The sequence below is a fragment of the Stenella coeruleoalba genome, assembly GCF_951394435.1.
Source record: "Stenella coeruleoalba genome assembly, chromosome: 16".
Lineage (NCBI taxonomy): Eukaryota > Metazoa > Chordata > Mammalia > Artiodactyla > Delphinidae > Stenella > Stenella coeruleoalba.
Window position 1 is genome coordinate 17,142,470 of NC_137162.1, and position 23,741 is coordinate 17,166,210.

Below are 23,741 nucleotides of genomic sequence, written 5' to 3' on the forward strand. Positions count from 1 at the left end.
TGCCTGGAATGTACTCCCACCTCCCATCATTCCTTGGGGAATAATTTCTACTCTCTTTTGAGCACAGATTAGGAAGCACTGGATTACAATAAACAAGATGCTGTATCCGTTACAGGAACTAAACTTTGTGGGGCTTGATTCTTAACATAAATATTATTTGATCGATTGAACGCCACTTGTTAAGAACATTTAATCTACACATTCATTATTTTACAAGGTGGTAACCCATACACCACGTGAGAAAAAAAAACCCAATCAGATTAAAATATGCCAACAAGATGCTTCCCCTGGCCAACTCCAATTGATCCTTCAAATCTCATTTTAAATGTCATTTCCTCAGGGGACAGTCCTGGCCAGCAGGGGACAGTCCAGCAGCTTCTCAGTGAACATCCCATCTCCTTGATCACATACCCTCACGGGCCCAGTACCCCTCACGACATCTGGCACAGAGAGAGCCTCCCACACAGATAGGGGCTGCGATGGTTTTGCTGGACCTCAGCGTCTAGGACAGAGCCTCCCATCACACACTAACTGCTACCAAGCATCTGGCGGAACAGGACAGAATCAAACCCAAGTCAAATAACAGCGAAACACCCGCTTGTACTTAATAACCAAGAGGATGCTCTCAAAGTAATTTTTTTGTTATTACCTGCAAGTCAGCTCCCCTGCACCCCGCCCCCAAACTCTTCAGAAACAACAGTGGAAGATTCAGCATGCCCTCTGAGCTTGAAAACGCTCAACTCAAACAGCAGACACCCTGTCTGAAGTCCTACCATCGTACATTTCGTAAGAGCTTTCCCGCTCTCTTTCAGCATTTAAGCAACAACACCAACCAAAAAAGAGAGTTACACGCTCCAGTCTGGCTCCTCAGGATTCAGACAGCTTTCTCATCACACACCCGCATGTTCATTACACAACAAAACACACAAGACCCCAAACCGCTAGAAATCCACCCCAAGGTAAAACTCCACACCAACTTCAAGAGGAAACCCCCAAGACACAACGGTAGGAACTTTTGAAGCCTTTTGCCATTTTGTAAGATACATACTATACCAAAATACCACCATTTCTGGTACAGAATCTTTTTTTGCTGGGTACAAAGGAAGTTAAATGAAAGTCTTTGCATAGCAAAGACACTGGGGGTGGTGTCCGGGGAGGGGCTCCTCACAGGGGCCCTGGAGGTGGTTTAGACAAGACTCAGACACCACCACGTAGCACAGCCCAGCTGCCTAGCACTCATTTTGGAAGAGGGGAAAAAAAAGGCAAAGAATTTAAAATATAAATTTAAAAAACCAGAGAAAGAAACATGAGCGAGTTCTATGAATTAGAATACAAACTCGGGAGGCTGAAGAGAAGAGAGGATACTGGCACTTGGGACTTCAGAAGTCCATGAATTTCTGGGGGAATCGGGGGGAAAGGGAAATCCAAGAAGAGGGAGAGACAGACAAATCTGTGGTATAAATTCCTATTTTTTGGCAAAACAAAAAAATCTTTAAATCATCATCCTTGGGGAATAATTTCTACTCTCTTTTGAGCACAGATTAGGAAGCACTGGATTACAGTAAACAAGATGCTGTATCAGTTACAGGAACTAAACTTTGTGGGGCTTGATTCTTAATATAAATATTATTTGATTGATTGAACTCCACTTGTGAAGAACATTTAATCTACACATCCATTTTTTTACAATGTGGTAATCCACATACCACGTGAGAAAAAAAATCCAATCAGATTAAAATATGCCAACAAGATGCTTTAAATTTCCATCTGAAAATTCTACCCCCATGGGTACCAGGGAAAGTTATTTTCTTAGCAACCTGTGATAGCTATAGTCTCTATAATGGTTAGTAACAAACACTGGACACTTCTCTAGTTTCAAAATAAAACATTAGAAATAATTATGAAACAGCCTGGCCCAGAAATTACAATAAATCAAAATTTCGGAGAAACTAGGAAGCAATCCTCAGGCAATTATTTTGAAACAGGTCTGATGAAACACTGTGATGTGACAACATTTTATTCAAAAGAGTAAAAAAAAAGAAAGTGAGGAAGAGTCCAGTGTCTCGAGAAAAGTTAGCCGTTCATCAGAGAATCTGAAGGAGAACCAGAGTCTTCTGGCCAGTGTTGAGCTATACAGAGACCCGAATGGTACATCTGCCACAATCCAGAATGCCCCCCGTATAAATACAGATACACTGTACCTGCCAAGCTGGTCTGGGTCGGACACGTTGCCCTACGTCCAGTGAAAAGGTATCATAAATTTATACTACCAAGGTATACAACTCCTCAATCCCCCGAAACTATACGTGACCGCGAGGTCAGCAACCTCCAGACTTTCTTCCCCCGGGATGTTCCCATTCTCCCTCTTCCAACTCCCTTCCCACCTCCACACCCCCTCCTCAGCCCTCATGTCAGGTGGAGACTGCAGAAATGTACAATTACAGGGCTGACTCATATAACCAAAGACACCTTCAGTTGCCACAAGCGTTAAGTGTTTCATGAATTCAGTTTCCTTTTTGTCCAAGTTCATGGCTTCCGTCTCCAGCTCCCAGAGTCCACCCTCCACCACCACCCCATAACCTCTGTGCAGTGCCACTCCCCAGGTCCCCAGGAACAGAGCAGAACGCACAGAAGATGGGATTACAGCTGCCCGCTGTGGCTCCTTTGGACAAGGGTCTCCATCAGAACGTTGGTGTAGGCTCCACAGTGGTTGCTATGGTCACCATGCCTCCCCATCAACAGCAGAGGAAAAGGGAACCCAAGATCCTTCACTACACCCCCTGCCAAAATCCACACCGGCTCTGGAAAAATGTTTCACCAACTCCCTGATCGGTAATTTATACACGAGAAAACAAAGTGCTTAAGGCCTAAGTTGCGGCAACTGCCCTTATGGGATCTGAGGGGCGGGGGCCCCGTTTGGGGGCGGCAGTCATCTACCTCTCTCCAAATGGACAAACCCCATTCCTGGGAGGGGGGGGGGGGTAACGCTTGCCAGCCTAGAGGTGGCTCACCTCCAGGCCACACCCAAGAGGGGCTGCAGCCACTGGGAACCACTTCTAAGAATTGCATCTTCTCCCCAGACTCGAGAGAGAAAAAGCCTCCAAGAGATTTTGAAGATATTGTCCCTTCCCTGTGCCTCCAAAAACAAAAAAAACAAAAAGAAAAACAAAAAAAAAACCCATGTGGGCGAGTCCTGCCCACCATTTCCAAAAGCAGAAAAATAAATTTCAAACCTAGACCCCCCATTGGGAAATTCAGGGAGGCAGGAAAAGTGAAACAGACCAGCTTCCTTATTGTCCCCTCAAGGACTTGTAAACCAATCTTTGTGTATTGTTAAAATATTTTTTTACATGGTATTCATTTTTCTGGGAGAAACCTGCATGAGAACCCCAAGTCAACAACTTCTTTATGCCTATGACACTGTCCCTAATAATGAGCCAATTTAGAGTAAGCAAAACAGAACCAGCCACGGAAAGTTACTTTCAACTCCCTTAGGAGGACACAGTAAAAGAGAGCAGAGAACTGGGCCCAGTTCCCGTTTTCTGGCCGCTAACTCAGCGTGTGACATTGGGCAATTCACTTAAGGCATCTCTGGACCCGTTTCCTTTTCTGAGAGCAGGTAGGGCCTAGCTGATCTAAGGTTACTTTCCAGCCCTGAAACCTCAGCATTATAAGAGCATGTGTAATTATGAGCATCTGTTTTATTGTGGGGTTGAAGGAAGGAAGAAGCTTCCGGAAAATGTCAACCTTCTTTCTACATGCCTCATTTATAATATAAGAATTCATAAGACCTTTTCACAAATGATGACTCAAAGAAGTGGTTTTATGGAAATAAATTATTTTCTGATATATACACACACATACATATATATTTAATATTCATATAACAGAGGCAAAATTCATTAAATAATATATACTCAATTATAGCAAGCTACAAAATAAGGAGGCAGTTAGCCTGAAACTTGACACACTGTATCTTAAGATTTTTCTACTGAAAATTATTTTGCCATTTTTAGAAATTAAAAGTAACATAGAGGCAAAATATATTAATGGATAACATTTTGTGATACTTAAATGAAAAACACATGAATTGTTTTGTGCTTTGCATAATTCTACCTGTCACGGATTCATTATAAAAATGTCTTCCATTAATTACTTCAAAAGTATGAAGTCCAACTCATGATATAAATATATAGAAGAGAATATTCTAATAAGGGTGAGCTACCTTCTCAAGAGGTTAATTTATAAGTTCCACTTTCAGAGCCTACAAAATCCTAAGAAAGTGCATTAAAAATACATGTAGACATACACTTCATGTTGTTGTCTCTTAGTAGTACAAACAAATGTTTTCTGTATGAAACCCACACGCTTTCAAAGCCATGGACGTACAGATTAAATTTAAGCCTTTCCAAGTTCATTTGTACACTACGTTTACAGTCAATCAGCCCAGATGAAAATTTTCTGATGTCAGTCTAGACTGTTCCTTTCCAATAATTAGGATAAATTGGTGAGTGTTTTGCTTGGGCCGGTGGGAGGAGGTGCAGGGGGTATGACTGGAAAGTCTCAAATCCAGGCTTTCCCTTTCGAGTTGCCTAATTCTCCGCTCTGCAACTCACCTCCCCTAAATGACTTTTTCAGGAAAGATTTGGGGTATTATATTTTTTTAATTGCTTTAATACCATTTCCAGTCTTCCCCACACCATGGGGATTGTGCCCTATTAACTGGAATCCACAAAGCTAGATTCTAACCCAATACTAGGAGAAAAGGGTGGTGGGAACATTTCCAGCTAGATACCAAGGTCCAATAGCAGAAAACAAGTACCTTCTAGATATAAACCATATCCAAGAATATGCCCCAAAAAACTGTTTTTAAAGAAAAAAAAACTGATACACAAGGCCTGTTATCAACAAAAGAACATTTTGCCTCCCCACAATAAAGGAAGCAAATGCCTCTGTAAGATCACTTACAACGATGTGCGCCGGCGACGGAGAACGGGCATCCTTGAGGGCTTGTCTGCTCTGCAGGGTCCCCGCCTGGACATCAAGCAGTGGCCATTTCATCTGAAGATACTGGAGGGAGCAAACAAAAAGAACGTGGAAAATGAATTTAGAAACGAAATGCAAAACAGCTACCATGACACATGGATCAGAAACTGCAAAACTTAGAAGCGTGCAGATAACGACACCAAAAAAACTTGAAAGCATGCAAGTGACAGCAACATCAATGACAACAGAAAAATCATGCAACACCGACAGGTCCTGCCTCAGAGTTCACGTTCAACAGGTACAAGCATAGAACATCAGTATCATTAGCAATTAGTTTTGTCTTTACATTCAAACCACAGGGCGGCCTCAGATAAAATGATGCCATTAATACTACTCATTTGGAGAAGAGCAGTGGGGAGGGGGGAGAGAGAAGAAGAGACAGGACACATCTCTTCCGAAGGAATAAAGCAAATGGAGCCGCAAGCCAGAAGTGCCCTGGGAGACCAATTCCGAATCTGCTCTTTCAACAACCTTCATTTCTAAGATGCCATCATCCTTCACTTTCAAGAAAGCTCAGTATATACGTGCAGCTGTCCTTTACTAGAAGCTACCTGAGTAAGGTGAGAATGGAATTCCTCATCCAACCCCAAAGCTTATAAAACAAAAATATTTCATTGTTAAGAGAGGCACAGACAGGGCACGATGCAATTTCTACACTCGTCTCAAAAGGCCAAAGAAATTCTTAACACGCAGGTTTACCACAGAGAGAAAAATAAAGGTATATGCCAAATGGGTCCTTCTCTACCCTTCTCCGAGGTAGAAAATGAACACGTGGCACAAGAGCAAGAGCTACTTCTGTCCAAAGTGATACCTCAGCTTTCAGAGAACAATCAATTGATCCAGCTGCGCATCGCGCAGATCGGGGAATCTGAGGGAAGGCGGCCCCGTCCGGTCAGAGATATTTAGCACGTGTATAAGCAACTCCCAGATTTTGACTTCTGTTGGTGCCATTACACCAGTTTCATTTCACAACCAAACAAAACTTAGACACGATGCTAAGATTTTAACAAGGACACATCAACACTAGCCTTTGTACCTCCAAAGGCCGACTGATGAAGGCGCCATCTTGATCTTTCCAGCGGCTGGTTTTATTACTAATTCTACAAAAAACTTACTTGAGGAACATGGATTAAAGCTTGCCTCATGCACAGCCTTCTTGTGAAGCATCATGGAAAGACAAAGATCTGTTCCTTCAGAGAACCTAGGCACACGGGAGGGGGCCAACTCACCACAGGTAAGTCAAGACAGAATGTGGTGAAGCTCTGACAGAGACTCAGGGAACGTGCCCAGGGAAGGCCTGGAGAGAAGGTGGCATTTCTGAGAAAAGAGACTGAGGAAGGCTGCACAGAGTAGGTCTTGTCAAGTCAGAAGGATTCAGACAGAAAGAAAAAGGATGGCAAAGGGCAGTCCGGAAAGAAAGAAGGGTTTGCTCCACCCCCAAATGAAATGAAGAGCTGAAACCATCCACAAGCTTTTTTCCATGGGTTCCTCCAAGACACGACTGTTCCGGCAAATTAAAACCAAACTTGGTGATACCTAAAGCTGGAAGACCTGACGCACGAGCCGCCTGCCAAACCGCACGGTTGTTTTCCCAACCTAGATCTAGACGGGGTTGGAGCGACTTCTGCCACTCCAGAACTTTTACCTAGAAGCCTCCTGTGGTGAAGAAACCTGGTTACGCGTTCTGGGAACTCACCACAAGACCTTCCAATTTCTCACCTCTAAACTGAAGGAGTTGTCCTAGCTGTGAAGGGGATGGGTGAGGGGGACCAAGGGACTTGTAGGATTCTGGGACCCCAGACAGGAAATGTCAGCAGGCACCCCCCAGTGACCCTTTTAATCAAACTATTTCCAAATATTTGTCCGGAAGCAGCATCATCCCAAATTAAGAGACACTGAAGTAAATGTTTCCATGGTCTCCCTCAGCCCTATAACCCGAGCCAGCGGGGCTATGGGAGTCTAGTCTGCCCTGTCTCACCCTTACTTCTTCCCATTCTCACTCGCCACATAAACATATGGGCCTCATTGGTCAAAACCACTCAATAGGGTCATTTCCTTGAGGCCAACCAAAATGGACGCCCGCCAACACTCACCTCTTCATCACATGAAAACCTGTGAAGAAACATGGCAAGCTGAGTCGCCACACACCTACACCTCCCTCTGCCCTCAGTGGTGAGGGTTGGATTCATGGACAAGTTTTTGTCTTTGGCCATCTGCAAAACTGATTTGATTGTCTCCAAATACCAGCTCCCCAGAATGAGGAGATTCAGGCTTTGTTGAAGGCGACAGGCCTGCCCTGCGGACCCCACCCAAAAATGATCATACCCATAATGCAATATTAATGCGGAGACTTATAATTCCTACTTTACATAAAAGCTTCATTGTGCGCCCCAGCCAATCTCCGCAGGCTACCTGCACCACATACTTTTATGAGCCTACATTTCAGCACTCCGGGCCTACAATACACATAATTTTCAATTATGTTAGGGCAGCCCAGGATCACTGCCTATATAACATTACTGGTTGGAGGAAATGAGACTCGGCCCTGCTGCCCAGAGAGAGCTAACCAAATCCAGATGGTGGGGAAGACGGCCCCCGCCCGGCCGACTCACAGCGACCCTGCAGTGACAGCCTCAACCTCTCTGTCCCACTGCAACTCGATCCCACAGAACCGCTGGGTCCCCGCAAATCTGTGCCCGTCCCTTGGGCCTTGGTTGGCACTCAAGCTGACGAGGTTCCTTTTGGGGAAAGAAGTATTAGGCCAGGATTTTTTAAAGGAAGTTATTAACCTCCTGCAAAAGTGATGGGTTTCCCAGGTTCCTTCATCTTCTACAATTGGTCCTTATTAATAGGGAAAATAAATAAATAAAGGGAAGAAAAAGGAAATTAGGTACTATTACAGCCCAGAGGAAAATCTTTTCCTTCCTGGAGACGTTTAGCAGCAGGAAATTCTCTTCTGTTGGGTCCTAAAGGAAGACCTGAAGGAGGGGCATCTCGGATTAATGAAAGGGCTGGATCGCCACGCCACATTTTCCCAACAGTTCAACTTCGGTTTTATATCCTTTTGGGGAAGGGGGAAAAAAAGTTCCCACCATCCCACTATAAAAGCAACACCGGGCTCCAGGCTCCCTTCCTTTTAGGCTGCTCAATGTGGAAATTATGAATTGCCTACAAAAACATTAAACTTTTCAACAAACTGCAATCAAATGGGGCTGTGGGAATTCCTGCATTGAAAACTGTTGAAATGGAGTCTACTCAAATTTCATTTGTAAAAATAAATAAATAAGTAAATAGGGTCATCTTGGCTTAAGCATTTCATCCTTTGTTTCATAATAATGTTCTGCTGAAGGACCACTAGGGTTCCCGCCTCAGTCATATATTATGACATATCTCAGGAAGCTTAAGTTAAGCTTTGGACCTGTGGGCAAAGTCTTCAATATATACACCACCAATGGCCTGAAATGAATCAAGGTGGTTTAAAGGCCTGTTGAATTGTCAGCAAAAAAGAAGGTATGCAGCTCTAATTTCTCCTATTCCACCTTCCCCAATAAAAAAGGAAAAGGAAAGGCAAATGGGGAGGGTCTTCCAAGTCAGAAGCCCCCTCCAAGATCTATGTTCCTGGTGATCAGCAGGTACTCAAGTGGGCCTGACAGGACCCGCTCCCCCAAAGGCATCCGCATCTCCACGAGTCCCATTTCCGGGACAAGGATAGCGAGGAGGGGCTGCTGGGAGGTCTTTGTACAAATGCATTATCTAAACACACAGGACAACTCAAAGAACAACAACGATGATGCTAATGAAGTTGCCGGGAAACCCCACATCCTTGATACAACACCAAGGCAGCTTCCCGGTACTTGCTTTCATTCACTCCCTTCCATAGATGAACGGGCACATGGAGACCACCCCCTTATTTGTTCAGAGCAGGGTTGGCAAACTTTTTCTGTAAAGAGCCTGATAGTAAATAATCTTAAGCTTTGTAGCCCACACCATCTCTGTCCCAACTACTCAACTCTGCTGTTCTAACACAAAAGCCACCACAGGCAATACATGTATGCATTATGTCATGGCTGTGTTCCAAAAACTTTATTTACAGATGCTGATATGTGAACGTCCTATGATTTTCCTGGGTCAGGAAATATGTATTCCCCTCTTGATTTTTTTCTTTTGCGGCACGCGGGCCTCTCACTGTTGTGGCCTCTCCCGTTGCGTCCGGACGCGCAGGCTCAGCGGCCATGGCTCACGGGCTTAGTTGCTCCGCAGCATGTGGGATCTTCCCGGACCGGGGCACGAACCCATGTCCCCTGCATCGGTAGGCGGACTCTCAACCACTGTGCCACCAGGGAAACCGCCCCCCCCCTTGACTGATTTTTTTAGCCATTTAAAAATAATGAAGGGGCTTCCCTGGTGGCACAGTAGTTGGGAGTCTGCCTGCCAATGCGGGGTACGTGGGTTCGAGCCCTGGTCCGGGAAGATCCCAGGACCTTTTGGATGGAATTGTCATTGGCAGACTCAAGTTTGAGGGCAAAAGCTTGGAAAAGAATATGAGCTCTCTGGCCGTGACTCCCAGTCACAAGGTCTAACCACTGGACCACAATCTCAACGGAAATAACCATTCCTTCTTCCAAAATTGAAGTCTGAAAATCCCTGAGCAATTCTGGCTGGAAAAGGTTCGCATGTCCAAAAGTTCTCATCCACTTCCCAGGAGACACTAGCAACGCATCCCATGTCAGGGAGTCACCACAGAAGAGCATCAGGCAGGGGGCTTCCCTGGTGGTGCAATGGTTAAAAATCCACCTGCCAATGTGGGGGACACGGGTTCGAGCCCTGGCCCGGGAAGATCCCACATGCCGTGGAGCAACTAAGCCTGTGCGCCACAACTACTGAGCCTGCGCTCTACAGCCCGCGAGCCACAACTACTGAAGCCCACGTGCCACAACTACTGAAGTCCGTGCCTAGAGCCCATGCTCCGCAACAAGAGAAGCCACCGCAATGAGAAGCCCGAGCACCGCAACGCAGAGTAGCCCCCGCTCGCCGCAACTAGAGAAAGCCCGCACGCAGCAGTGAAGACCCAATGCAGCCAAAAATAAAAATAAATAAATTTATTTTTAAAAAAGAAGAGCATCAGGCAGAAATTCCGCAGGTCAGGGGTGACGAGCCCTGGATGCTTTGGGATCAACTTTGCAGGTTCAGAAGCTCCTTTTTTTTTTTTTTTGCCATACGCAGGCCTCTTCACTGTTGTGGCCTCTCTCGTTGCGGGGCACAGGCTCCAGACGTGCAGGCTCAGCGGCCATGGCTCACGGGCCCAGCTGCTCCGCGGCATGTGGGATCTTCCCGGACCGGGGCACGAACCCGTGTCCCCTGAATCGGCAGGCGGACTCTCAACCACTGCGCCACAAGGGAAGCCCACAGAAGCTCCTCTCTTGCAGAAGTCCGTCACACATCACATCGTTGGAATTAAGTCCACACTGTGCCAACCCTGTTTGCCACCAACAGATGGCATTAGCCTCCGGCTTGGGCAAAATGCAGGGTTCAGGGTGGGAAAAGGGGCACCGTGGGGCCTGAACAGACTGTTCAATGGAGATTAAACCAGTCTCTTCTGGAAAACAGCCCCATGGAAAGCCTATCACCCAGAAAAGGGCCGATTTTTAAACTTTGAAGGCCTTGCTCCCCTTCCCAGCCTGATACGCATTCTTTACCTAAACACAAAAACGCCTACAAAACATCCTCTTCAATCCAAGCTATTTCTCAGTAGGGGTGCTTTTTCCTAGGAAAATCCATTTTACAAGAATTCAAATTAATTGGAAACCATTCTCATGGTAGATTTGGACCACAAGGGCTTCCTAACTCACTAGTGCCAGAAAGCGGTACAAGTTGTGTTTCTTATAAAATGGAAACACCCTGCCTAAACCCCCCACACTGAGAGTACTGCCAGCCACGGCCTATCACGTCCAAATGCATTCATCCTTCCTCCCTTGCAATGTAACTTGCTCCCACCTTCCCCCCGGCAGGCTCATCATGGACCAGGCCAACTCTACTACAAAACTTTACTCTGGAAGGGGTAAAACCATGCTTAAGTTCACATCACTGAACTTGACAAAAGAAAAGGCTACCAGCAGCCCCTCATCCTAAGAGGAAAATAGGAAAACTTAGTAAGTGAGACAACAGGAAGCCAAATATTAACACTGACGGCACATACACACTTTCTTCAGGAGCTCGTACTATGAGGCTCACCTCTAATACACATCTACACACTTAGGTCTGCTAAAGAACAGGCTTGCTGTCACTTTCTAAGCCTTTTTCATTTCTCAGAACTGGAAGATGGAAAATCCAGCCCATCTTCTATCAATAAATAATACACCCTGGAGATCAGGGACCCCCAATTTACCCAGCATGGTTGAAATATAAGAAGCTGTGATTAATTTAATACTCTAAAACATACAGGTCCCAACAGGTTTCCAAAAGTCAGCAGTGATCACATATACCAAATAGCAAAAACTCTGTGAAACCATTTCAGAAGGCTCCAGAATCCTGCAGGATCATCAGGGGCCGCAATTATAAAACGCGTTTGATCAATTTTCCTACAGATGCAGAGGGTATAGGAGATTAGGCTGCTTTGTCCTAGGTTAAAACATAGTTCAGTAATTCCTTCTTTTGAAAATCCACTGAGAACCTAAGATAGAGGTTCTGCTTAAAGAGGCATTATTTGCCTATGAAGCATGACTGCACAGAAGAAGAAAATTCAGGAACATGTGGTTTCTGCTGCTTGGGATTTAGCATAAGTGAGGATATACTCTAGTTACCTAGGAAAAGAAAACCAAAGACCTCAGAAGGCTCTCTCTCCCCCTCCCTCAATGAAACCAACATAATAGGAACTTTGAAACGTTCCCCTTAAAGTCACTACCCCATTTCTCAACATAAAAAGAATACGGGGAAAAGGGCAAGGAGGCGGGGAGGGAAGGGACAATCAAGGCATCCGTGCAAAACAACAGTTTAATAGCTTTTTTATCCTCTATCTCTATGGGTTGGTTGTTAGAAGTTTTTTTTTAATTGAAGTATAGTTGATTTACAATGTTGTGTTCGTTTCTGATGTATAGCAAAGTGATTCTGTTATGTGTGTGTATATATATATTCTTTTTCAGATTCTTTGCCATTATAGGTTATTACAAGATATTGAATATAGTTCCCTGTGCCATATAGTAGGTCATTGCTGTTTATTTGCTTTATACATAGTAATGCATATCTGTTAATCCCAAACTCCTAATGTATCCCTCGCCCTCCTTTCCCCTTTGATAACCATAAGTTTGTTTTCTATGTCTGAGTCTATTTCTGTTTGGTATGTAAGTTCATTTGTATCATTTTTTTAGATTCCACATGTAAGTGATGTCATGTGCTATGTGCCTTTCTCTGTCTACTAACTTCACTTAGCGCGATCATCTCTAGGTTTGTAAGATTTTTAAATGAAACCCTTACAGTTAACCTTTTTGCTCTTAATCATAATAACTAAAGGGTCCTGATAGTATCACTTCACATTCAGAGAGTATTTACAGTTCATAATCACTTCCACAACAAGCCTACAAAGTAAACAGTCAGGCAGGTACAACCAACATTTGACAAGGAGGGCACTAGGGCCAGCACGGCAGCCCCAGCCCGCCTGAGGTCCCCGGGTCAGCTGGCAGCCCCACGGTGCACAGGGCTCCAGGTCACCAGCATGTTTCAACTTCATCCTGACGTAATTTACAACTCCCCTCCACCTTCCTTGGGTTTCTTATCAACTAACTGTGAGGCATCCTCACCTGAACTCTAACCAGGGATCAGTGTCTCAAAGGGCATGGCTAAGGGAACGCCTCGCAGTGTCCCCAAAGGGATCCTTTTCCATCATCTACCATCTCTCTTCTCCCCCCACAGGTCACTGGGCAAACATTCAACTATTTTCCTCCAAGGCCACCAGAAAATTATTTCTACCAGAGCTCCCGAGGACAGTAAGGTAGTAAGGGAGAAACAAAGCAACACAAACAAATAACAAACGAAGAAACGAACAAAATCCAATAACCAAAACTTGGGACTCACTGTTTTCTTTACCTGGCCAACTATTCAACACCCAGGTCCCTGAGATATTTTTGCATTCGCCAGGTCAGTGGTTTTGCAGGAAGGTTATGGGATAGCAGCTCATGGAAGCACAAGCTGTGAAGTTTGTCACTTGGCCCTTCCTCTCGAACCCAGATGAGGCCCCTTAGACTGGGGCAAGGCCTTCCTTCCACTCTCCAGATAAAGTCAATCTGAAAATGATGACTGACTGTGTGCTCCTGGGAGTAGCACATTGGGAGAAAGGGTCTGGAAACCTACTTTCCAGGCCCAGCTCTGCTGCAAGCTGGGTAATCGCTTTGATTTCACTTCTTCACTGGGCAACCTCTTCCCCACTCTGGGCCTAAGTCTATAGTAGGAAATTGGGAACATGACCTCAAAAACCCCCTCTGCTCTAACACATGAATTCCTGCAGCATTTACAAAGCATATGCTCAGTATCCAGTGTGGACTACATATTCTGAGGCCTAGAAAAGTCATCTAGGACCCAGCCAGTAAGACAGTAAGCTAATGAGTGGTCCACAGACCACCACAAGAGAGATAAGCGTAACATCGTGAGAAAAGATTTAGTTCCTGACCGTGACATGGTCCCAGGCTCCCAAACCACACTGGTTTGTTTAGAGAGAGACTTTTCTCCTGACCCACTGCACACCTGCTTAATCAAACTATCTGGGACGGGGCCCAGGGGTCTGTATTGTCTTTTTCCCAACTTGTCAGGTGACTCTGATGATCAGTCATTAGCATAAATGATCAGTGCGGGGGCAGCATCAATGAAGAGTCCCTTGAGTATATATGCAGAGTCCACCTTCCTTTCTCAAAGGCTCTTTCAAACCTCTAAATTGATTGTCACACCCTTCTTTAAGTGGTCAATGCAGATAATCTCCAAACCCATTTTAAAAGAGGAGAAAGTGAGGCAGATAGAAATTAAGTGACTTAGCCATGCAGTCACTAGGGATTCTGAACCAGAATGTAGAGTTTTGGTATTTTCAGGCCAGAATTGAGTGGAATGGGCAACGGGTGTCCCCCAGAAGAGGGCAGAGAAGATGCACAGGAAGGGAAAGTGTGCAGCCACCACCCCTACACAGAGAGCCAGCAGGAAACCAGCCTTAGAGACAGGGTGTCCCCCTGTCGCGACCAAAAGCGCCCCCCACTCGCCATCTCACACTCTTGAGGCAGCTTCAAGATTGAGTTCCCCAAAGAAAGGCTGTGAATTCCAAGAAATGTCAGCCCTGCTGCAAGCACCCAAGTCTCTGAGCCATGCCTAGTGGACATGAAGCCACTAGAAGAAAGGAGAGGAGGAGCCCTGGTCCCCCCGTCTCGCTCAAGCAGGTCGCCTGGTCCCCAGCCTCCAGGCAGGGCAGCCCCAGCTCGTTCCCCACGGCCGCCCCGACGGTGGCTGACAAACAATGAAGGCTCACATGCCAATGTAGGGACTTCACATTAAGAGACAAACCAGAGACAACCCAACTTTAGGCGGAGAAACATTTACCATCTTCTCATTTTCAAGTCAAACTTGTGGTCACCACATTTTTTCTTACTGCTTCTTATAAAAAGGTCCAGTACAGTCCAGTTAATTGGAATGTTCTGGTTACCACCTGCTCCCCTACAAGCGTGCTAAGGTGGATGCACGCACCTCAAGACCAGGAGAAGAAGTTGGAATTCCTGGAGCGGCTCAGGGTCCAAGTATGGGCATCAAGGGAGCTCAGAATATGGAGAGATAAGGGCACACCAAGTCTCAACCGATGGATGGATAAACAAAATGCGGTGTCGCCATGCAAGGGAATATTAACTTGGCAATAAAAACGAATGAATACTGCCACGTGGATGACCCTGGAAAATACGCTAACTTAAAGAAGGCAGACAGACAAGGTCACACATGGTATGATTCCTTCTGTATGAAATATGCGGAGTAGGCAAACCCATAGGGACAGAGAGTAAGTTAGTGACTGGCGGGCAGTAGAGGGATGGAGGATTAGGGGGCGACCACTAGTGGGTACAGCGTTTCTTTTTGGGGTGATGAGAATGTCCTGATGATGTCTGCACAGCCTTATGAATATACTAAAAACCCACTGAATTGCATACTTTAAATGAGTAAGTTTTACGGTATGTGAATTAGATCTGTTTTTTAAACGAATTACAAAAAAAAAGTCACTTGATGGTTTTCACACTCATTTCAGAGACAAGTGGGGTAGGAGAGGACAGACACGTATACACAGACCCCACCCATAATGCCTAAGGAGGAAGCAAAAAACAGGTGAACCTCTTCTTTTTCTAAAAGAAGCAAACATTCCAAAGTTTCTTGGGAAACAATTTCCAAATGTGATTTTGGCTGGCGTTGGATCTTGGGGAAGGAATGTTACCATGGCAGGTGAACAAGACTTCGTGAGAGACGTAAAGAGCGTGGGATACCCTGGATTAGAACTGCCGGTTAAGAGCATGGGACTGAGGAACAGAAGTGTGTGCTAACTGTTTCAAGGCCCGTGGCTAAAAACAAATAGAGCAGAGCAGATGAGTCAACAGAACCACAGGGAGTTCAGAGACCTGAACTCTACAGTCCATCCTCCACTGTCCTGTGACCTCGGGCAGGTCAGGGTGGCTCTGCACCTCAGTTTCTCCATCCAAAAAATGGGCATGGAATTGCTTGTCTAAAATCTCCTGACCAAAAAAAAAAAAAAATCTCCTGACCGACCTCTCCACCATCCTTCCGAACTCAAAGGATAAATGGTATAAATGAAGTAAGGGAAAAGAATTACATAAGATTAAAGAGACTTAAGATTTGCTATTTTTTCCTCCAACTGCACCGGGGATTTAAAAGCCAGAAGAGTTACAGGTCTACCAGGTAAACTGTTAGAGACGTAGCCAACCAGATGACCTTTGAGAGGTACGAAGCCAGAGAGTAACAGGGTCCTGACGACCCAGAAGGGTTATTTTAAATGCATGCATGATCCGATCTCAGCAGATATTAAAATCAAGAACACTAAAAAATTCCTTCCTTTCTCCACGGCCGGGAGCTCTCGAGGCTTGGATTTTTCTGATATAGGGCCTCCTCCCTATTCTGTATTTCTTCCCCCCATTCCATGACAACGAGAGACAGCGGCAGTCTTGGCAACCAACAAGCAACCAATGAACGTGCTTTAGTCAAGTTCACGTAGGAACCAAATGCAAGACAGACCTCGGCTCCGGTCCTCAAACTCCAACTGAAACCGTGAAGCAGGCTGCGTTTCTTTTTTCTTTTTTTCCCCCCTCCGGTCACATCTGAAAGAGTTCAGTGGCTCCAGCGAGGTCTCCCTGTCCGAATTTTTATTGTCCGATTCTAGCTGTGACAAGCATGTGGTGACGCTTCGTAATGTGACACCCAGGAAGCCGAAAGGTCAGGCAGCGGTGCTGGTTAATTTTGCTTGGGGAGGAACAAACCCTCGAGCCAGGGGGAAGATGTAGTGAGGCTGACCTTCTGGAGGCCCCCCGACCCCCCTGCACACAAGTCTCGCTGCCTCGGCCAGAAGCGGCCTGCCACTCAAGTATCATTTTGCTATAACAAATTACTCCTAACCCAGGATTACGGCTCTTTCCAAATCCCTCCTAGAGAGCAGGGAAATAAACATTCTCTCCCAGGACTCAGCCCCAGTCGTTTCTCCTGTTGGTAATCCTCGTCTCTATTTGCTGCTCCTACAAGCCCTCGTCTGGGAGGTCTTCGAGACCGTTCCGGCCCACTCTCCTTTCAGACATGGGCTGAATGTCTCAATTGTCCATTAAGCACAGTAACAGATGAAGGCGGGCTTTCTGTCCGGAGGAGCCTCACACAATAGTTCCCTTTGCCCACACACTTCTCGTCCGCCGGCGGACTCCACTGGCTTAATCCCAGTCGCTCAAGGAAGTCCACACCCCACATTCCTTCCTCACGTTCCAGAGGGACGAGTGAGGACAGGTCGCCATCAAGGCGCTCTGCTCCAACTCCACAGCACTGCAGAGAAAGAAGCAGGGCTGCCCCCATGGGAGAGCATACCACTGGGGGGTAGGATCAATGGGGGGGGGGGCGGGGAGAAAGATCTAGAAAGAAGAGGGAAGACAGCAGGCTGCAGGCAGGAGGAACTGCCTCTGACCCCAGCCTGTGGTTTCCTCTAATAAACTACCAGGAGATATTTCGAGCACAATCACCTCATTTGGGGAAGGAAATACAGTTCTGTCCACTTCCAAAGACTCCTGTGAGATACTGGGATACTCCGGGCACTTGGGACAGAGAAGGCTCTTTTGTGTTTTTAATTGTACGCAGCGAGAGACCAGAATATGCCAGGAAGCAAAGGGCAGAACAATGGATGTTACAATCAAAGTGGGTGATTTGAAGAGATAGGGATCTCGGGGTTATTTTACAGAGACTTTCTCCCTGGAGAGAGAGATCGGTTGACAGCGTACTCTCTGACACACTACGGGCTGGGAGAGAAACTTTCCAAAATAACCCAAAGGCACTGAAGAGACAGAAATACTCCCATCAAAAATCCAGACAACAGAGAAAGACAAATAAAATATCGTATCACTTCTATGTGGAATCTTAAAAAAATGATACAAATGAACTTATTTACAAAACAGGAACAGCCCCACAGACTTGAAAATAAACTTAGGGTTACCAAAGGGGAAAAGTAGAGGGAGGGATAAATTAGGAGTTTGGGATTAACACCTACACACTACTATATATAAAATAGATCATCAACAAGGATCTACTGTACAGCACAGGGAACTCTACTCAATAATTTGTAATAACCTATTTGGGAAAAGAATCTGAAAAAGAACGGATGTACGTATATGCATAACTGAATCACTTTGCTGTACACCTGAAACTAACACAACATTGTAAATCAACTATACTCTAGTATAAAATAAAAATTAAATTTAACAATTTCCAGACAAGTCAAATTCCTGTTTCAAAAACAAAAAAAGGAACGCCAGGTAAAGAAACGGAGTTAGGTAACACAGCTCATTCTGAATTGAGCGCCACATTCACCCTCCCATGTGTAAGCCCAAGCTGACCACTTGCTCAACAGGGCCACTGTGCCTCTCTAAACCAACTTGTTCTCTGCTTTTGTGGTTTTAGGCTTTAAAAGAACTTGGCTGGGGAAGGAGCAGTAACGATCTAAGCTACCACTTAGCTCATTAGTATGTCATCTGGACAGGCAAAATCAATTCCAACAGCATCAAGTTTGGTTATTCCCTCCCCCAAAGGTCTGCACTATTAATAGCAAGAAAGTTTCCCAGGCTTCAGTTTATTTGCAATCCCAACCAGCCCTGACCACGGAATCTGGCCATCTCCACTTCGAGAGCTCCCAGAAATCTGAGAGAAGGAACTTCAGGTCTCGGTCTTTTGACAGCAGCAAAGACGCAGGAGGCAGGCTGAACTTAAAGATTTCAGGTCAAAGAGGGCTTGATCCCCAGAAAGGGCTGGCCACCTCTACCCATCTAACCAGCTCCTGTGCCCTCTCTTCCAGCCTGAGCTAACCCTGCGAACAGAGGTCACCACCTTATCTCCCCACTGTGGAGTCAGCTGACAGAAGCTTCTAGAAGCAGCAGCTTGGTTCAAAATAAACCTAAGGGCTTCCCTGGTGGCACAGTGGTTAAGAATCCGCCTGCTAATGCAGGAGACACGGGTTCGAGCCCTGGTCCGGGAACATCCCACGTGCCGCGGAGCAACTAAACCTGTGCGCCACAACTACTGAGCCTGCGCTCTAGAGCACGCGAGCCACAACTACTTGAGCCCGCGTGCTACAACTATTGAAGCCCGTGCGCCTAGAGCCCATGCTCCACAACAAAGAGTAGCCGCCGCTCCCGGCAACTAGAGAGCCCATGTGCAGCAACGAAGACCCAACGCAGCCAAAAATATTAATTAATTTAAATTAAATTAAATTAAAAATAAATAAATAAACTTAAAACCTCACTAATTCAGACCAGCAGAATGTTAAGAGCACAGGCCCAGGAGCTGGAATGCCTGGGTTCAAATCCAGGATCTGCGGCTTAGTACTTCTAGGGCCTTGGACAAATGGCTTCACCTCTCTATGCCTCCTGACCCTTGCCTGCAAAGTGGAGATACCTCCCTCTTAGGACAGGTATGAGTGAGTGGTCGTGCACCACTACAGCTGCACCCATTTGATGTATGAGACGGAAGGCCAATGGGGTTCATGCTCAGGAAGCACGCGATCTAACTGCAGGGAGCAAAGAAGGAGAAAAGAGAAGCGTGCACTTTGTGTAATAAACGCAGGAAGTCAACAGACAGGCTGGTCGAGTTGGCTGCCTGATGAACAGACCGGCTGATAATGGCACGCCATTACTGTCCACACGCCAACGGGAAAGTAAGAAATGGTTCACTCGGGGGGCTTCCCTGGTGGCGCAGTGGTTGGGAGTCCGCCTGCCGATGCAGGGGACGTGGGTTCGTGCCCCAGTTCGGGAAGATCCCACATGCCGCGGAGCGGCTGGGCCCGTGAGCCATGGCCGCTGAGCCTGCGCGTCCGGAGCCTGTGCTCCGCAACAGGAGAGGCCTCAACAGTGAGAGGCCCACGTACCACAAAAGAAAAAAAAAAGAAAAGAAAAAGAAATAGTTCACTCTAAGTATTTAAAACATATCCCTCTTCCTGTCTTTACGTACCCTGGCGAAGGGCTCTGCCTTGAGCGTTCAACCCCAGCTGTCTAAATTTCCCCACGCCCCAAGGAGGGGAAGCCAAGTTCATGAGGTCCCTCCGTTCAAGTACAGGTGACTAACCAGTCGTCCCATCTGAAAGGCCTTCTGGAGTCCGCCCAACACGCTCTGCAGGCACGGGGCGGGGGAGGTGGGCACACAGCGAGTCACACGCTGCCGCAAATGGAGAGGAAAACACTCAGGCAGCAAACTCTCCTGAATGACAGTCCACGCTACGCCCTGAATGCCCAAGTGCCCCGGGAGCCTTGTTCTTGCCTCCCCGAAGTCCCCTTGCTCCCTTTCCTTCGGACCACTGAGCCCCCACTGGGTTCATCGAATCTACTACTGTGAGGACCTAAGGCAGCAAAACAGGGGTCACGGGGCCTGCATGCGCTCAGACCAAGTTCCCAGATCACATGCAGAGGCAGCTCGGACCGGGGTTCAAACCCCAGCTCCGTAACTCTGATCACTCACCAAAGTATGTATTGAGTGTGTAATACGTGCCAAGCGCTGACACTCCAAGAAATCAAGTTCTTTAAGAGAAGATACCAAAGCAAACCATCTAAAAGTAGGGGGAGCTCGGGTAAATGATTTCACCTCTCTGAGCGTTCGTCTTCTCATCTGTACAATGGGAATATACACAAAAGCCATCTCAGAGTTCTCGTAAGGATCATACGCTTGCCAGGGTGCCTGGCTTAGTAAATGCTATTCTATTATTAGCTAGCTATGGTATTGTTATTAACATAATCAGTATCAGCGGAATAAAACGCCTGGAGCTATTGCACAATTCTAAACCATCCAGAAAAGTTAATCCCCAGGTATCATCTCATACTTAAAGGGAAAGGAACACTTAGCCTGAAGTAAAGCAAAGTGACCAAAAACATCCCTCGTGAACCAGCCTCTCCTCTCCAGATTACTCCCGCCCCATGCACCAGTACGTTCATTCCCAGCCTTCTGGTCAAGTGGAATTTTCCTCTGTTACTGTGTCTGGTCTCCTTCATGTCTGGTCTCCAACTAGGTATACCAAAGCTCAGCTGCAGGCCTCGTGTTCTAAGCCACTGCATCTCTTCCCTCCAACTGGCCCTCAAACTTAAAGAGATTTCTTAAATGTCTGCAACCCTAACAGAATTCTGATCCTTCCCTTTCACCCTCTGCAAACAGCAGACACACAAGGCACAAGTTGGCCCACAGAACAGGGGGTTGCAACGCACTAGGTCAGACTCAGCAGCAGCTGCTCCAGGGCTACCAAGAAACCACACGAACTCATCATCCAAGAGAGGTTTTACAATGTGCATACGAAAGAAAAATGGCAAAGAAAAAAAATCTCGAAAAAAAAAACCTACAGCTTTTCTCCCTGGCCATGTCTTGATTTTTTTTTTCCTCCTCTTTCTTCAGAGATGTCGATAAGATTTAAAGCCTCACCTGTTAAAAACATTCTCTAAAGAAGGGGCAGACAGTGGGGAAAGGGAAATTTGAAGACCTCCCTGGTGCCCCTAGCTCGCCACCGTCAGGCAGAAAAACAAGAGTCAGCCATTGGCACCCTGGTTCAGTCCAAAGACCAGTGTGGGTTTCCTTCTGCACTGACCATGCACTCCGAGAATGGGCAGAGCAAACGTCAGGCTGTAAACAAGCCAAGTGAGATACGAAAATGCCCAGAACAAACACAGGTGGGTTGTCAAGTTTTGGGTGCAGTTTATAAAGAGTGGGAAGTCGGACCAATTCTAGTGCTGGAATCCCAGACCACCAACCAGTTCCTTAGAGACTTCAGGCAGGGCACCTCAGTTTCTCTGTCTATATAATGGGAGCTACAACAGCTCTTTCAAATCAGAGATGCTGCCACATCAAGACTCCAGGTAGTGGAACCCAGCACATGGTAAGTGCTCAAGGAATAAATGTCAGCTCCATGACCACCGTTATTAAGTTGACATTTGTCACATTTGGGGATTTTGGCAATCACGTCGGGAATGCTTTCTTCGTTGTTGTTATCATCCAACACTACAGTTTGTCATCAGAAATCTATTTCCTAGGAGGTAGAAACAAAAAGGGAAGCTGTGTGGTTGGAAAAATGAAAAGACAACAATACGCAGTAGAAGTCCTCTAATATTTGCGTTCTTCCTATAGGAAATGCCCTCTGCTAAGTCCTTTACCCATTTTTCAGATGAGTTTTCAGGAAACTGAGCTGGGACACCGTAGGCAACCAGCCCAAGGTCACAGGACTTGGAAGTGAGGGTTACGAGGGCAGAAAACATATGTGTCTCTCTGTGCTCCTGTGTCCAGTGTGAACGGTCTCTTTAAGCCTCATTTAACATTCGACAAATATTTATTGATGCGGGAGCCGGGCATTATACTGGGTGCTAGAGACAGAAGAGAAAGATCTGCGGGGCCTAAGAGTCAGGTGACGTGGGTGTCAAGTCCCCGCTCTCACCCAACTTGCCATGTGACAGCGAGCAGAGATTACAGCTCCCCCAACCCCCAGCTACTGTAAAATAATTTCCCCTCAACCACCTCCCTCACAGGGTGGATGCAAAGATTCCCCTAAACCGTCATGGAGCTGCTTGGCGGCTTCTAGCAGAGCTTCAGGATTCAGTCAAGATTGGTTCCCTTCCTTCTATCCCCACAACCCTGCCTGTCTCCCCAAACAAGCCCTGGTTAGTGTATCTATAAACTAAAGAGAATAGTAAGGTATTTGAAAAGCACTTAGACTGTAAGACAATATCAGATATTATAAACATACAAGTTATTATTATTAGAAGAATGCACCAGCCTCTGCATCCAGTTGCCTCACTGCCACGGGGAACTTGCGACTGGTACAGTCTCAGCAAAGCACCCTCCTATCAGGTAAAGCCAGCGCAGTATCCCACCCTGGAGGGGAAAGGGGGAGGGAAGAGGGAGGGAAGAGGGAGGGGAGAGGGCAAGAGGGAGCTGATCTGTACAGGATGCTTGTACTTCCAGGCAGGAAAGAGGGGCACAAAGCAGCAGACTGGATCCACACGCAACGAGGGGGTAAAGTAGGGGGCGGCAGTTCTGGCGGCTTCCACGAGGACACACGCTACCTTCTTTTCAGCTGGTTCCCCATCAGCATGGCAGCCACTACATCTCGCTCTCAAGGCCTGTATCAATCAAAAAAGCATGCCAGGCCCCTACACTAGGCCAGGCACGTTCTGGGTGACCGGAACCCTCAGGTGAGTGGTAAGGTGGCATCGCTGCCCCCCAACCTCATTATCTTCAGGGCCAGAAGATTCATTTGTTAGACGAACACAATACACATAACTAACTTCCATAAAGCTCACCTAGGGCCACAGCACTTCCCAGTATTGTAAGAGGCATCCATCCACTCACCACCTATTACTCCTGCTTTTAAAGAAGGGCAAAGGTGACATTTCAGCCTGTCGCTAGCTAGCTCGAAGGTTACAACAAAGAAACCAACAGAGCGCTTCTGGGTTGTCAAGTCTTTAACATAACGTCAACCTGCCTCCTCCCCACGCTGTCCACAGTGATCCACAGGGAAACTGGCAGACAAATAAGGCAGGGGTTTACTTTTCGTTAAGGGGCAGGTGTCAAGCCTGGCTGAAACCCACACGAAAAAATGCTGGCTGTCCGTGTGACCACGTGCACGCCTGAAAAATCAATATATCCGAAACACTCACCTATTTACCACTTTGAAAAAGAAAAATCAACCACCTTTAGTAATGCTTTTTCTCCAAGTAGCAGGATTACAGACCATTCTTTCTTGTTGCTTTATGTTTTCTAACATATCATTTTACTCCTAAAGAAAAAACTTTAAAGAAAATATATTTTCCAGTAAACTAGCAGATAGCCGTAACTTATGTAGGACACAAAAGGTGAAAGGGACCACCATGTTTGGTGACATTTAAACTGGTTATGTTTGTTGGGGTTAAGCCACTGCACACTTCTCCAAATGGACTCAAGGGCCTCTAAAACCACCAGTGGGCCCA

At 46.3% G+C, this 23,741-nt stretch overlaps 1 protein-coding gene across 25 annotated transcripts in view; it reads right to left on the reverse strand.

Moving 5' to 3' along the window:
* The window catches only part of TCF7L2 (transcription factor 7 like 2), a gene marked incomplete at its 3' end in the record, with an annotated part of 196,867 nt that overhangs the window by 115,361 nt on the left and 57,765 nt on the right, over positions 1-23,741 (reverse strand). For 24 of the 25 annotated variants that reach the window (XM_079899478.1, XM_079899476.1, XM_079899477.1 and 21 more), the window contains one exon: positions 4,969-5,070. In XM_079899478.1, the coding sequence (XP_079755604.1) occupies positions 4,969-5,070 (102 nt within the window). Of the gene's footprint in view, positions 1-2,937; positions 3,930-4,968; positions 5,071-23,741 lie in introns of those variants that run through there. The other variant, XM_079899455.1, reaches the window with a different exon arrangement.